Source organism: Lissotriton vulgaris, chromosome 7 (assembly GCF_964263255.1).
Source record: "Lissotriton vulgaris chromosome 7, aLisVul1.2, whole genome shotgun sequence".
Classification (NCBI taxonomy): domain Eukaryota; kingdom Metazoa; phylum Chordata; class Amphibia; order Caudata; family Salamandridae; genus Lissotriton; species Lissotriton vulgaris.
Window position 1 is genome coordinate 1,671,492,991 of NC_141695.1, and position 14,405 is coordinate 1,671,507,395.

General features: G+C 44.9%; 1 protein-coding gene across 2 annotated transcripts in view; it reads right to left on the reverse strand.

Annotated features, from left to right (window-relative positions):
* Positions 1-4,715: 4,715 nt before the first annotated feature.
* TBC1D20 (TBC1 domain family member 20) overlaps positions 4,716-14,405 on the reverse strand; it is an 81,150-nt gene continuing 71,460 nt past the window's right edge. For both annotated transcript variants that reach the window (XM_086932721.1, XM_086932720.1), the window contains 2 exons: positions 14,164-14,351; positions 4,716-5,613 (listed from right to left, as the gene is read on the reverse strand). In XM_086932721.1, the coding sequence (XP_086788847.1) occupies positions 5,358-5,613; positions 14,164-14,351 (444 nt within the window). In that variant the 3' untranslated portion in view covers positions 4,716-5,357. The remainder of the gene's footprint in view (positions 5,614-14,163; positions 14,352-14,405) is intronic.

Sequence of the window (14,405 nt, forward strand, 5' to 3'; positions counted from 1 at the left end):
ACTGGCTCCACATGGACCGCAGCGTAGCAGGCAGAACAATCTGGGATCTGATTTGGCGCGCCAAGAAAGACAGGCCCCTCAATGCGTACATCAGCACCCCAACACGCACCACCCTCAAAGTGTGGGACACTGTGGCTGGAAGGGAGGGCTGGACGTCCTTCCCGTCACCGCTCACCCCGATCCACTTCACCTCTTCCTTTCCTCCGGCACTCCGAGAGGGGCTGTCTCGCACTCACGCACCTGTTCCACAACTATGACCCACTTACTTTTGACAACTGCAAGAGGGAATATGGGGTGGGGGACGGGGAGCGATATCACCACACACAACTCCTTCACTGGGCCCTGAGTCCGCAGATTCGGGAGGGTGCCACCAGACCTCTTACTGCGCTAGAGTTATTCCTGCTCAAGGCCAAGTCCATGAAGGGGGCAATCTCGACACTGTATAAGCTCCTACTCTCTACCGAGACGGCACCACGGCCGCGCTATATGTCATGGTGGGAGGGTATGGCACAGCGGGACATTGGGGAGGAGGATTGGAAGCACCTGTGGGCAGATATCTTCCGCTTTAATCGCTCCACGAAACAGAGGGAGGCACACATAAAGGTAATGGCAGACTGGTACCTGTACCCGACCAGACTGGCCAAGATCTACCCAGGGACATCCGATAGGTGTTGGAGGGGGTGCGGACTACTGGGCGACTTCCAACACATATGGTGGGACTGCCCCACCATTAGGCCGTTCTGGGAGGAGATCCTTGCTCAGGTAAAATCCATTTTAGGATATCCGGTCCCGATCACGATGGCAGAAGCACTTCTGGGCCTTCGGGACCCCCAGTTAGAGCACCAAACTAGGGCAGATAAAAGGATTCTGTGGTTATGTCTGGGGGCAGCTAAACTAGCCATTGCAAAAGCCTGGAAACAGAAGGAGGCACCAGCGTTGTCGCTGTGGCATTCCAGCCTGTGGCAACTGCTCAGCCTGGAACGCATGTCCGACATTTCCCGTGAGGACTTCAAGAACTTCGATTTACGTTGGGGGCCACTGGTCTCATTCCTCTCTAAGGGCCTCCCATCTGCGGTATGCCCCTCTACGATCAGGGCCTTACACCTGTTCCAGTTTTAGATATACTACACAGGCCTCGAGGGAGGATGCTATTCTTTAGGGCACTTTCACCACTGGGGGGGTGGGAGAGGGAGTTGGGGGGAAGGGGGGGAGGGTAGTTGAGGGTTCTGGGGTTCATGAGTTGGGGTTAAAATGTCCACCTTTAGCGGTCTGGGCGCTCTGGGAACATGAGCAGGACTAAGGCTCTCACTGATACGGCTGGAGCGGTATGGTTGGGCGGGCCTGGTCTACGCAGGGGTATTGTGATGTGCCATGGCGCTGGGGGACTCTCCCGTCTGGACTTTGCTGAGACTCGACCCTGGCAACCCGAGCGATGACCGTTATAGACTTACTGTGCATGATCCAAGGGAGCCCTGAGTCGTGGTTAATGGTTGCCCCTTCACCTGGCTACGCTTTGAATGCAATGCTCCTTGTCTTATGGGCCCCTGCGTGGGCATGTTGGCGGTTTGTGCCTTGCATATTTTTTTTCGAATGTGGACAACAATAACATTTGTTTACAAAAAACTTTACCCTTTGGCGAACACAAAGCCAGTGTAATTTTTCTAAGAGGGGTTTAGAGGGGGGTCTAGGAGGGGCATTTAGGACCAGCCTCGCAGCGGTGTTCTGTACCACTTGAAGCTTACCAAGTACTCCATCGTTGGCCGATGCCAATAGCCTGTTGCAATAGTCGAGACGACTAAGCACCAGGGCCTGCACCAACGTTTTTCTCGTGGTATCTGGGAGTAAGGTAAACACTCTACGGAGGAGTCCTATAACATGAAAACATGTCCCACTATGTTGTTTCCGTGCTGCTTTAAAGATAACTCCTGGTCCAATCGTACCCCCAAGTTCTTCACCACCTGTTTGGGTTCGGGAACCGGGCCTAAATCGGACGGCCACCAATCAGGTGTCCATAGCATTTTGGCATCCCCAAAGAGCATAACCTCCGTCTTACCAACATTACATTGTAGGAAGTTTGAGGTCATCCACTGGGAGACCGCCTTCATGCCTTCGAAGACTGATTTCTTAACCTCAGAAGTAAGATTTAAATGGGAAGAGGAGCTGAGTGTCATCAGCGTATGACACTGGAATGAAGCCGAAAGCTCTCATAATCCTAGCCAGGGGGGCCACATAGATGTTAAAAAGGGTAGGGCTTAAACATGAGCCCTGTGGCACCCCCTTTGTAATCTCTACCTCCGCTGATCGGAATACTCCCATGTTGACACATTGAGTGCGATCAGATAGGAAACTCCTCAACCAGGCCAGTGCCATACTCTCAAGCCCAATCTCTGCAAGGCGCCCGAGCAAGATGTTGTGGGATATAGTATCGAACGCTGCAGATAAATCCAACAGCACCAGGATCACCGAGTATCCCTTGATATCATATGTCGAGACCAGGTGTGCATGCCACCCTTTGTGCACCTCATCGTTTCTGTTTATCGGAAAGACCAGTTGTTAAATGGTTTGTTTTCGTATTATTAAAAAGACCCAACGGTGCCTATTTTGAAAAGCTAGTGAACGTAGATGTACAAATCGTTACCATCTGGGACTGATGGTCATATTAGCAATTAGACTCCTTTTTAAGTACCAGTCAGTTCATATAGTGGTAGTGAAAGGATAACAAGAAAGATTGTGCTTAGACATAAAAATTGGTGACATATATAATGAAACCAGTTGATACATTTATAAGGGGCTCTTTTTTGCTCAATAGGATGCAGTGGAGGCGGGTGGACCTTATAGTGACACACTACAAATAGAAAAATTCAAATATTGACATGGTGCGGCCACTAGAGATTGCGTCAACCAGACCCCTTCCTTCCGTTAGGCCAGATTACTCACTTATTTAAGGGAGCCGTCTGATGTGGTCACCTAACAAGACCTCCACGCCCTGCATGTTAAATCTGAGAATTTCAGCATTTCCTCACACAGGGATAAATTATGTCTTTCTGAGGGAAACAGTAGAACTTCCCACCTTTAGAACAGAGTCTGACGTGCCATTGATCTTTTGTTTATACTTTGCTGACCAGTGAGAGTCAATTAGTCTTGGATCCATTCTTGGCTCAATCAAACAGAGGACCGAATGCATTAGAGGCCTTGCAGGACCTCTATATTTACAGATCTGAAGTATGAACGAGGATTCGGTTACAGGGACAATGAACATAATGTTTTCTTTCATCACTTCTCTTGGCAGTGCCATATGAAAGATTATATCAGCCACTGAGGATATTCTGGACTGTTTTCTCCTCTTAGAAGTAGAAGAGTAAGACATTCATAATGTCCACTATACTGCCTACTTTCCAGGAGTTTGTCATGTTCTCGGTACAGTGTCTGTTCTATTGGTGTTAGTCGGACTTGACTGCACCTCTTTTTTCTAGGCATTTCATGAGTGACAGTTATCTTACTCTCGGGTGGCATACTCTGCGAAGTAGGTATAGATATATCCTGTCCCCTCGGAACTTGCTCTTAAGAGTGATCAAGGAAGGGAGTTTTCTCCGACAGTGAAGACCACAACATATAGTGTTTCAATGTTAAACAAATGGGAGTTTTTTTTTTTGTTGAAGGTTGTAGTGGTGATGGCTTGGATGTCATACCCTTTGAAGTGTATCTGCAACAGCAGAAACATGGCAATCTGTGTTCTCCTCTTCTTTGACATTTCCTAGAGAGTGAAATATAGTCTCAAACAGTATTGTGGAGAAAGTAGTAGGAACCCTACTAAAAGTAGCAGAGCAGGAGGAGATTCTTCTGGGATGTTTCCTACCTCTGAGCCAAACTCCTTGTGCCTTTCTACGTCCAAACGGAACATTTGCCAATGAGGCACAAGATGAATACCAATGTGGACCTCTCAAATTTCAAACAAACTGAAGACCTATAAAAAAAAAAATACAAGGCCTACAATCAAAGATGTCAAATGATGTGGAATTTAAACTGAACAGGCTTTAACCAAAATGTTCAGTGATTCCAGCTTATAGTGCAGAAAAATGACTGGCCTTCAATTGCCAATGTAGTGTCCTCTGGAAATGGAAAATAAGCCGGAGTGGCGTAAAAGTGTAGTACAGTTTTTCTATCTGTACAGCTGTACTACCTCTCCATATATGATATTCCATTTTAATAGAAGTATTGACTTCAGAGGATCATACTTTTAAAGGTTTACTTGGATGCCCATACAAAAAACGTTGCCTTCAGGGAAGCACGTATTTATCTTAAAAATGTTTTAAGTATGCGGCAAACAGTCAGTACTGTACAGTTTACATGAATATCAGTGAAGGTGCTGTGACCAAGAACTCTGAATTTAGTTCAGAATCACAACAACAAATGGATATGTGTGGTCTAACACTACTTTGTGGCAAAACGTTTAAATTCTACAACACTACTGTTTGCCCTCCAATTTCAAATGTTCAAATTCACAAAAGTTGTGTTTTTTAAGCAAAAATGCATAATTGTAAATCCAACAAGAGCCTTTAGAGAATGAAACAATTCTAGCAGGCATGCACTCAATTCAGGTGAACATTTAAGAAACACACATCAGGGAGCAAAGATGAAGCAGATTTCTCAATAGGATAATGTGAGCCTCAGTTATGTGGACTGGGCTAGAAACCAACGAAGACAACACGTCCCCGGCAAGATCACCAGGCCTTTTATTGATTCCATCCTTGGGCTCTGTGCAAGAAGTTATTTACATTTATACAAAAGGAAGGAGGAGAGATTTGGTGGGGGAGGTGAAGAGATTGGGCAGGGAAGGAGCAAGGGCTGGGATGGAAGCACAGGAAGAGCCTTGTAGACATGGCAGTGTGGCTTTGTTTAGTGTACCGCTTCTGAAATGTGGAAAGAATTCCGCTTCCTCTGAACATGTAAAGCTTTTAGTTTAAGGTGCAAAAATCAGCAGGTGAAGGCGCTGGAATACTGAGTTATAAAGTGGCAGAAGAAACGAGGTGGCACATTGTAAAAGGTCACATTGTGAATTGTGTACTGCAGCCCCTCTACTGATGAGGAGCTAACACAAATGTGGAGTGTCTGGGGAGAAGTCACACTTTTGTTGAAATACTTAAGACCACCTGGCCCATAGCTCTCAATGCATAATTGGGCACCTTCAAGTATAAGAGGTTAGAAAACTCCTGTGCCCTATAAGATCCGGTCATTGTGCATAGTTTCAAGGCGATAGCTGTCAGCAGGACTCCATCACACAGGTTTCAAAGATAAAAATGACACCAGAGCTTTGTCCTAGGTCACTGTGGGTTAATACAAAGTGAAAGTACATTTCCTCATGGGAACAGCTGAAGTTCAAACTTAGGAGCCCAGCCCAAAGCAGTCTTCATTACAGCAAGGGCAGCTGCCCCTAGTGCTACTGTGAGGCCCATCACTGCCAGCTTCACCAAGCGGGCGCTCTTCGGTTTGGTCATGACAGTCTTGGCATGGTTGTCTGTTGGAAGCAGTTCTTTGAAACGCCTACGCAGAACAGTGTCTGGGTGTTGCTGGACTGAAGCCAGTTCAAAGTCTTTAAAGGTGGAAGCCGCTGTCCTGCAGGGAGGGGAGGAGAAAATATCAAGGAGGAACAGGAATGTTAGAAGGAGATGGGTCAAACTAAATACTCAGCCACCCCCCAACCCTGGCACATCAAAAGTTCCTCATTACGCAGAATTGGCACACATTTGCAAACAAGCCACTCTGCCAAACAGAAATAACTACCCTCCCTCATGAGAATATATACCCATCAACCAAACATTAAAACATTACTACGATCCCCCACATCACCACATCAGCAAGTATGTCTTCTCCAAAAACAAATGACAGCCTTCTTGATCTCAGCAATTGCTACCTTTCCCCGTATCAGCAAGTATGCACCAACCCCGAAACACAAAAGACAACATCTTTTATCTGTTGATTTCTGTATTCCGACTTTAGAGATGCAAGTATCTCTCACCTGATGCTGTTAATATCCATAATGCAGACCCCAAAAGATTAAATAAACAATAAAAGTGAAGATAATCGATGTAGATTGTATGAAAACATAATCCTGCCACATAAAGTACCCGCACTATCACAAAGAATACCCCTCCCCAGACTACCTTCCACAGATCAACAATAAGTATGTCCATTCCTCCAACAAATGACTACCCTCACCCACATCACAAAATACCCCCCCACCACCAAACACTAATGGCTTCCCTCCCTCACAAAGTATGCCCCCACCACCAAACAGTAATGACTTCCATCCCTCACAACACAAAGTATGCCCCACCCGAACACGACTACCTTCCTTAGATCAACGGCTACCCTTCCACACATTAGGAATTATGACATTTCTCCAAACATGACTTCCCTCTCCCACATTAGCTCATATGTCCTCCCCAAACACAAATGACCCCCACCCCTACCTTCACAGAATGTGAACTCCACCCTCCATCCAATGGGAAGCTCCTGTGTACAGGACACATCCATTTCTCAATGAATGGCACAATCTTCGTGGCAGATAGTGGTGCCCCATATTCACCCCAGGCAGTCTCAACCCTAAACCAAACAGGCAAAACCTTCCACATACCAGAAAAAGGAGAACCATTCTCAACCTATCATAGTAGGCAGCCTAATCTGTTTCCCTGCCCTTCACTTTAATCAGCCAGCCCTGACCCCGTAGTACGGTAGTCAGCCGCAGGTCCCTACGACTATTCTTATAGAAGGCAGCGCCACCACACACTTTCTGCCATTTAAAACTTAAGGACTCCTACTGGAGGCATAGGGTGTCTATCCCCCCTCCCCCACCAGTAGGCAGACCCAGGCCCCCCTTCCAGGCCTGTAGCAGCAGCGCCCTTCCCAATTCCTGAAGAACTTTACAGTAATAAACGCAATATTCAAGGACGTCATACCATTACAGCAGGCAGCTCACCCCACTTATGCAGAAAATATTACAGTCGGCTGCTCACCCCCACTTTTGCAGAAGACAGTTCTTCTGCCTCGCGTGCATAGCTGGATGCTTTTGTTTAACTCATGCATATGGGAGCTTCCCCATTCCTTGCAGCACAGAGATAAATACCCATGGACAGAATTAGACAAATGACCTGTACTAAGTCTACAGATTCATACGACAGACTTTTGCAAAAACCAAAAGTTTAGGAACCTAGTACAACATTGTAGTGGGTGCTGTGTGGTAGGTGCTTTAATTCACCCATCTGAGAGTCTTTACTTTCAACAAATGAAAGAAATTGCATGACTTTTTCATGATCAGGCAGTGGATAGCACAAATCCGGGCTACACAGGTTCTACTTTCTGTGAGCTGCCTAAGATGCCATTTTATTTTGTGAAAAAATATCATAAAACAAGAACATTCAATTTGCCCATGTGTAAATAACAAAAAAATAAAAAAATAAAGAAAAGCGTACAAAGATAAATAAGAGGAGAATGGACGTGCATTGTTGTCCTTATTAACTTTGTAAAGCACTATATTGCTTAGAAATGTGCTCAGAGACTGGCCCTCTGTAGAACGGATAAACCCAGATTGCGTTCTTCAGCCTTCTCGCGGTACTGCTACTAATTTACATCAGGCAGGTATGCGTGCTACATCACGGAACAGCTACAGTTATTTCACAGACGCCCATCTCTTTTCTTCTGTGGCTAAGAACTGTTCTAAAAAGTAATCAAGTGGGAGAAAATGGACACTAGTTACAATTCTAAACCATTGGATAGAATTTCCACGGTATCCTGTATAACTGTTCTATGCAGCAATGCAGGGCCGAGCTATATACCAGGGTTGATTGAATTTTTTCGGCATGAACTTTTGTTGCCTACCTAATTGCATTTAATCACTCCAAGGAATTGATTCATAATTGATCAAATTATTTGGAAAATAGTGTGTTTTTTTGTTATAAATTAACTAAAAATACTGTGGATAACCTCTCTGGCTTTATGCAAGGCAGCTGTATTTTAGTACCACTCTCCTGCAGTACAGCTGGGAGTTTTTGTGCTCACATGTACGGGTGGGCAGTAAATTATGCTCCACCAGTGGAGTTATGCACACTCTGTGTTACGATTGTAACACAGAATTCTGCCAAAACGCCACGAACCGCTGAGTGACAGATATTTCACAAGCGCGGTTCGCCAACAGTAAGTTGGCGAGCTAAAATTGGCGTCCCCTAGCACGATTTCCGGGCGCTAGGATGACATCTGGCAAGATTTTCTCAACGTGGACCGCTCACAACCGTTCACACGGAGAAAGCTGCCACTATAGTACAAAATCGATTAGCGCGGCAGCAAAGAAGCAGCCCACCCTGGCGTGCCGCATGGTGCAGCTCGGCCAATTTTGAAGCGCAGAGACCAAGCCTGGCGCTACAAATCAGTGCACGGTGCGGTTTCCACCCACTTGCGGAACTCTGTGGAATCTCAGAGTGTTCGTGCAACACAACGGAATTCAGCAGAGTGAAGCTCCACGAGTTCCACCAACTACTACTCTCATCATAGGACTGCTGGACGCATTATTCTCTAAACCTAAAGGCCTTGCAGGGCTGTGAAACGTCTGAGGATCTTATAAATCCGGATAGGTTCTATGGAAAGTATTTGCCTTTTAAAAACGCTGACACACTCTTGAACCACCTGCTACTTTTAGGACGCTCGGATGTAAATATAAATTGGTCTTAGTGAGAGTGAATTATAGATGCAATAAAGCATGATTAAAACAAAGTAGCTATATCTACCCAATATTTTCAATGTTCGCTGAGACAGGATTGTGTTTTTATACAATCTACATCAAATATATTCACTTCTATTGTTTAAGTCATCCGTCGGGGTCTGCATTATAGATATTAACAGCATCAGGTGAGAGATTCTTGCATCTTTAAAGTCTGACTACAGAATTCAAGAGGTAAAAGATGGGGAGGACACTTATATAGTAAGGGCCTTTATTGCGTGCATGCTGCATTTTTGTATTTGGTTTCATTTTACGTAGAAAGTACATGGGGCGGGAACCAGACAATTAAGTAAAAATGATATGAATTACGTTGCACATGGATAAATATAAGGTCTTGTCTGTGGCTAAAAACTGCTCAATTTCAGTGGCCTTAGGTAACTAACATCAATGATTTCTGTTGGAGTACATGGTAATGGTGATGTGAAAAACAAAAATTACATACATCTGTTTGCTGACAAGAAAAAAAGCCAGCAATATCATTAGCCTATGAATGAATAAGTATGCGATAACTGCCCAGTGGATGGAAATTGATAATATTAAGTAGCAAAGGTCAAATTGTGGCAGCCTGTCTGGAATCATCAATGAGTTGATTTGGGAGGCAAAATGTGCCTGCCAGAATTCGGTGAGCCAGCGCATGTACGAAATATTTAAACAAAGGTAGGGATGACTCGCAGATCCTCAACACGGCAGTTAGATGGCATAACAAAAGGTCATTATCCAAAGGTATCAAAAGGTGACAAAGAGTCCTAGAACAAAAGAGTACAAAATAAGTGATGTGCGGACTGCTTGAATCTCAGCCACTGATACCCAACTCGCGCCTCATCCCAGGCCATCGTTATTTTGTACAATATTCCACCTCAGTTTGGGCCCAGCCATAATATGCAAATCAGTCTTGACTCTGCTCCAAAAGGAAAAACACCCCCTGAACTGCCAGGCCAGGTCCTCCCTGAACCGAAACACAAGCAACCCAAGACAGGTTTCACCCTGGACTGTTGTGCTCAAGCCAGGCATATATGAGGGTTGAATCATCTACTCATCTTTGTATTCTGTGAAGCAATTTTATTTCCATGCAATGTTTTGGTGTTTTTTCCATCTTGTGCAGAAAGACAAGTACAGTTAAATATGTTGCCAGCAAATGCAGTACAGCAGTGTGTACAGAACATCAAGCTGATTCTAGATGAGATCCATATTACCAAAAATGACATGGACAATAAGTTGGAAGTAGGACCCGAGGGCACAGGGACATTTGGGATGGTCACTAGGACATATGCACACAGCCCGTGAGTTTGGCATAGAGAGAGCATCCACCATATAACAGTGCTTGGAGATAGGGGTTGCAGATATACCACACATGGTGCCCAAGCGACATAAGTGCAGCAAACTTCAATGTCACCCAGTTTCCACAGAAAATTAAGCATTCGTTTCAAAGGGTTTATTACCGGTTTTAACTGAAAAACAGAAACCCTATTAATTATTGATCTCTTAACAACACCCCTCAGTCGTTGAGTGAGGATCCTCTTGATCATCGCAGGACATGTGGAAAGTGGCTTTGTGCAGTGGAGCATCAGGGCCAGTAGAATAGGAGTAGCACATCAGTAACACACGAGTGAACAGTCCAGAGTGGTCAATGGTCCACTGGCCACGCCAGTGTAATGTACATAGAAAAGAACTTGGGTGAAGCATATCAGAGCTAGGTACAGATTCCTGGGCTTCTTGTGTCGATACCCTGAGAATTTACCATTTAACTAAAGAAGGCACCAGAATAAATCCCGTCTTGTCAGTATCAATGGAGAGAATGTCTGTTTTGAGGTACTGATGCTGAAAACTGAAGATTTGAGATGCTCAACTACAGAGATACCAACAATACTTGTTTAGTCTGAGTTTAAAATAGATTTGCCTGGGACAGAGTGGATATGACACTGCCTGCCTGCTGCGATAAGTTACACTTAGGCGGCCTGTAAACCTGCGTGACACTGCTCCGATATAAAAGCCAGAAACCTAATGTCTGATTGCCTGGCATGAATGGACCACACTGCCACTGAATATTGCCATGCCAGTTGTAGAAGGAAACATCTGGGGCCATATTATGCATGGGGCACAATCCAGCAAAATGCACCACATTATGGTGAATGCGCTGCCCCCAGGGCAACCGCAAACGCGCGCTGCCCCCAGGGAAGCGCATTCAGGTGAAAAAAGGAGCGGCTGCTTTAAAGCCGCTCTGTGTTTTCACAGTGTAGGCGCCCCCTGCAGTAGGGAGCAGCAAGGGCATGTCCGTGGGTCTATGGGACCCCCTTTCCCTCCGCCAGAGGGCTGCTCTCAGGTGAAGCACTGTCAGTGCGCCTCCTGCGCACGCATCTGCAATATGTCACAGTGCAGAGGCAAAGGGATTCCCTCATTTGCATGGGGCACGCACCCATGCAAATGAGGGAATGCCCCCTGTCCACTAGCGCTATCGGTAATACAGAAGGGCCTGCACAAGCGTCTGCAGCCCCTCCTGTAATACAGCCTGGGTGTCGCGCAAAGTGGGCGCAAACGCCCACTGCGCCCCCGGGGCACCTTGTGTAATACGGCCCCTGACATCTTTAATAGAATTTTTCCCCCATACATAGTATGCTTGAACACCGAACACATGACAAACACACAAAAAGGTAAAAAAAATAAGAGCATTGCCATATGTCCTACTTGAAAACGCTGAAAAAAGGTGAGATGTAGCCCTTACGAACAATACTCGGTCTGCATTAAAAAACTACCCAGCATCGACAGGAGGTTTTGTGCAAATGAAAATAACAAAAACAATCAAAAGAATTCAACAGAAATTCCAGAAAAGCATTCACTCTACCTGCCCCCAGCCATCACCTGTGCCTTTTCTGAGAGAAAACAAAAAGCTTCAAAGGAGGCAAGTTCGTGGTGAGAATGAAGAATGAGAAAGGGGGGAATTATGATTGGGGACTAAAGCCGTTTCCACCTTCACCCTGCGCCATCCGTCCCTTTGTTTTTGATTCAGTGTGTCTATTATTTCCAACACAGCTGCATAACAAAACAAACAAGCATTTGCAATGCAATAGGTCTCGCATTAGGAAAGTTTGAGCTATTGGTATTGTAAATGACATTTTTTATTTATGTTTTGTTTTTGAAAATAACGATATTAATAGCTTTGTCATTTACAATGCCAATAGTTTTAACTTTCGCAAATGTGACAAATAGCATTTGTAATGCAATATGGGTTGTATTTATGTGACTTACATGTATTGATATTACAAATAACAATGGCTTTTAATTTTTTTAAAATAATTATTACTTAAATAAAAGTTATTGTAATTTATAATTGCAATAGCTTAAACTATAGTAAATAACTTGTGTCAAGTTTATGTTCAATGTATTTTATTGTGACGAAAATCCAAGAACAGAAGTAAAATATTAACATCTTTTTGTTACATTTGTAATAAAGCTTGAATCATTGAGAGAACATATTTGAACCAGGTGTTGTTGAATGGTTGCACAGATTGATGCTGTGGTGGCTCTGAGTGATGTTGTGGTGCCCCTGAGTGATGCTGTGGCGTTCAGTGATGCTGTGGTAGCGCATAGTGATGTTGTGGTGCCCCTGAGTGATGCTGTGGTGGTGCTGAATGATGCTGTATGCTATGATATGTTTTGTTTTGCTATCCTATGTTTAGTTTTGTTACGCTATGCTATGTTTTGCTATCCTATGCTTTGATTTGTTATGCTATGCTATGTTTTGTTACGCTATGCTATGTTTTGCTATGCTTTGTTATGCTATGTTTTGTCTTATTATGCTATCCTTTGTTTTACTATGCTATGTTTTGTTATGCTATGCTACTATTGTTTTTTTGTGTTTGGTATGCTATGTTTTGCTATGCTATTATATGTTTTGTTGTGCTATGTTATGTTTTGTTGTGTTTTGCTATGTTTTGTTATGCTATGTGTTGTTGTGTTATGTTATGCTATGTTATGTTTTGTTATGCTATCCTATGTTTTGTTTTGCTATCCTATGTTTTGTTATGCTATGTTTTGTTGTGCTTTGTTATGCTATGCTATGTTTTGTTGTGTTTTGTTGTGCTATGCTATGTTTTGTTGTGCTATGCTATGTTTTGTTGTGTTTTGTTTTGCTATGCTTTGTTATGCTATGCTATGTTTTGTTATGTTTTGTTGTGTTTTATTATGCTATGCTTTGCTATGCTATGTTTTGCTATGCTATGTTTTGCTAAGCTTTGTTTTGTTATGCTATGTTGAGTTGTGTTATGCTATGCTATGTTGAGTTGTGTTATGCTATGCTAAGTTTTGTTGTGTTTTGCGGTTTTGTTATGCTATGTTTTGTTATGCTATGCCGTTGTCTTGTTATGCTGTGCTATGTTTTGTTATGCTATGCTGGTGAGGGTGTGTGAGGGTGGGTGAGGGTGAGTGAGGGTGTGTGAGGGTGAGGATGTGTGAGGGTGAGGGTGTGTGAGGGTGAGGGGGTGTAAGGGTGAGGGGGTGTAAGGGTGAGGGGGTATAAGGGTGAGGGGGTGTAAGGGTGAGGGTGTGTGAGGGTGAGAGGGTTGTGAGGGCGAGGGAGGGTGAGGGTGAGTGAGGGGGTATGAGGGTGAGTTAGGGTGTGTGAGGGTGAGAGGGTGTGAGGGGGTGTGAGGGTGAGGGGGGTGAGGGGGTGTGAGTGTGTGAGGGTGTGTGAGGGTGAGGGCGTGTGAGGGGTTGTGAGGGTGAGGGTGGGTGAGAGGGTGTGTGAGGGTGGGTGAGAGGGTGGGTGAGAGGGTGGGTGAGGGTGAGAGGGTGGGTAAGGGTGAGTGAGGGTGAAAGGGTGTGTGAGGGTGAGAAGGTGTATGAGGGTGAGAGGGTGGGTGAGGCCTAAAGGCGGCCCAGTGAGGGGAAATCAGCCTTCCATGGGTGTTTTCTAGCTCAGGGTGGGCATGGCCTGACAATTCATGTTATGCTGTTCATACTGAAGCAGGACCAATACAGATTTGCATATGGCTGCGGAGAACGTTTAATTAGAAAAATAAAATTGTGTGTTTAACATGGACGGGACGCAAATGGAGTAAATGGATTTTATTTTCTTAATGGTATTTTAAACTTGCCAGAACAAGGCCTCAAGTGAGAGCAATAAAGAAACAAGCTCTCTGCACTGCTGTGGCGAAGGAGCGAATTCCTTTGAAGTCTGAAGCGGGGGCGGGGGAGCGCATTTCTTTGAAGTCTGAAGAGGGGGGCGGGGGAGCACATTCCTTTGAAGTCTGATGCTGGGGACGATGGTGTTTGATGTGTGCGCGCCTGGCTCACATGAACTGTACTAAATCCGCAGTTTGGGGAGACTTTTCGGAAGCCTACTATAATCTCGCCGAACAATGCTTACGCATTGATTCAGCGAGACCTAAAAAACTCACCTCTCTGCCTGTTGCTGTTGGGCTGCCTCTCTTGCAAGTTCTGATGGTGGAAACTGGACAAAAAGGTCTCCTGCTCGGCTGATGAGGGTCTCGTAGGGCAGGTCCTGTGGAATCTGCGACAGAAGGTGGTGGACTGAAGCCATGTCACATTCACTTTCCAGAACTTCCTCCTCCCGGTACAGGACAATCTGTGGTAACCAAAGGAGCAAACAACTTAGTGCAGAACTCCAACAAAAGAGCAG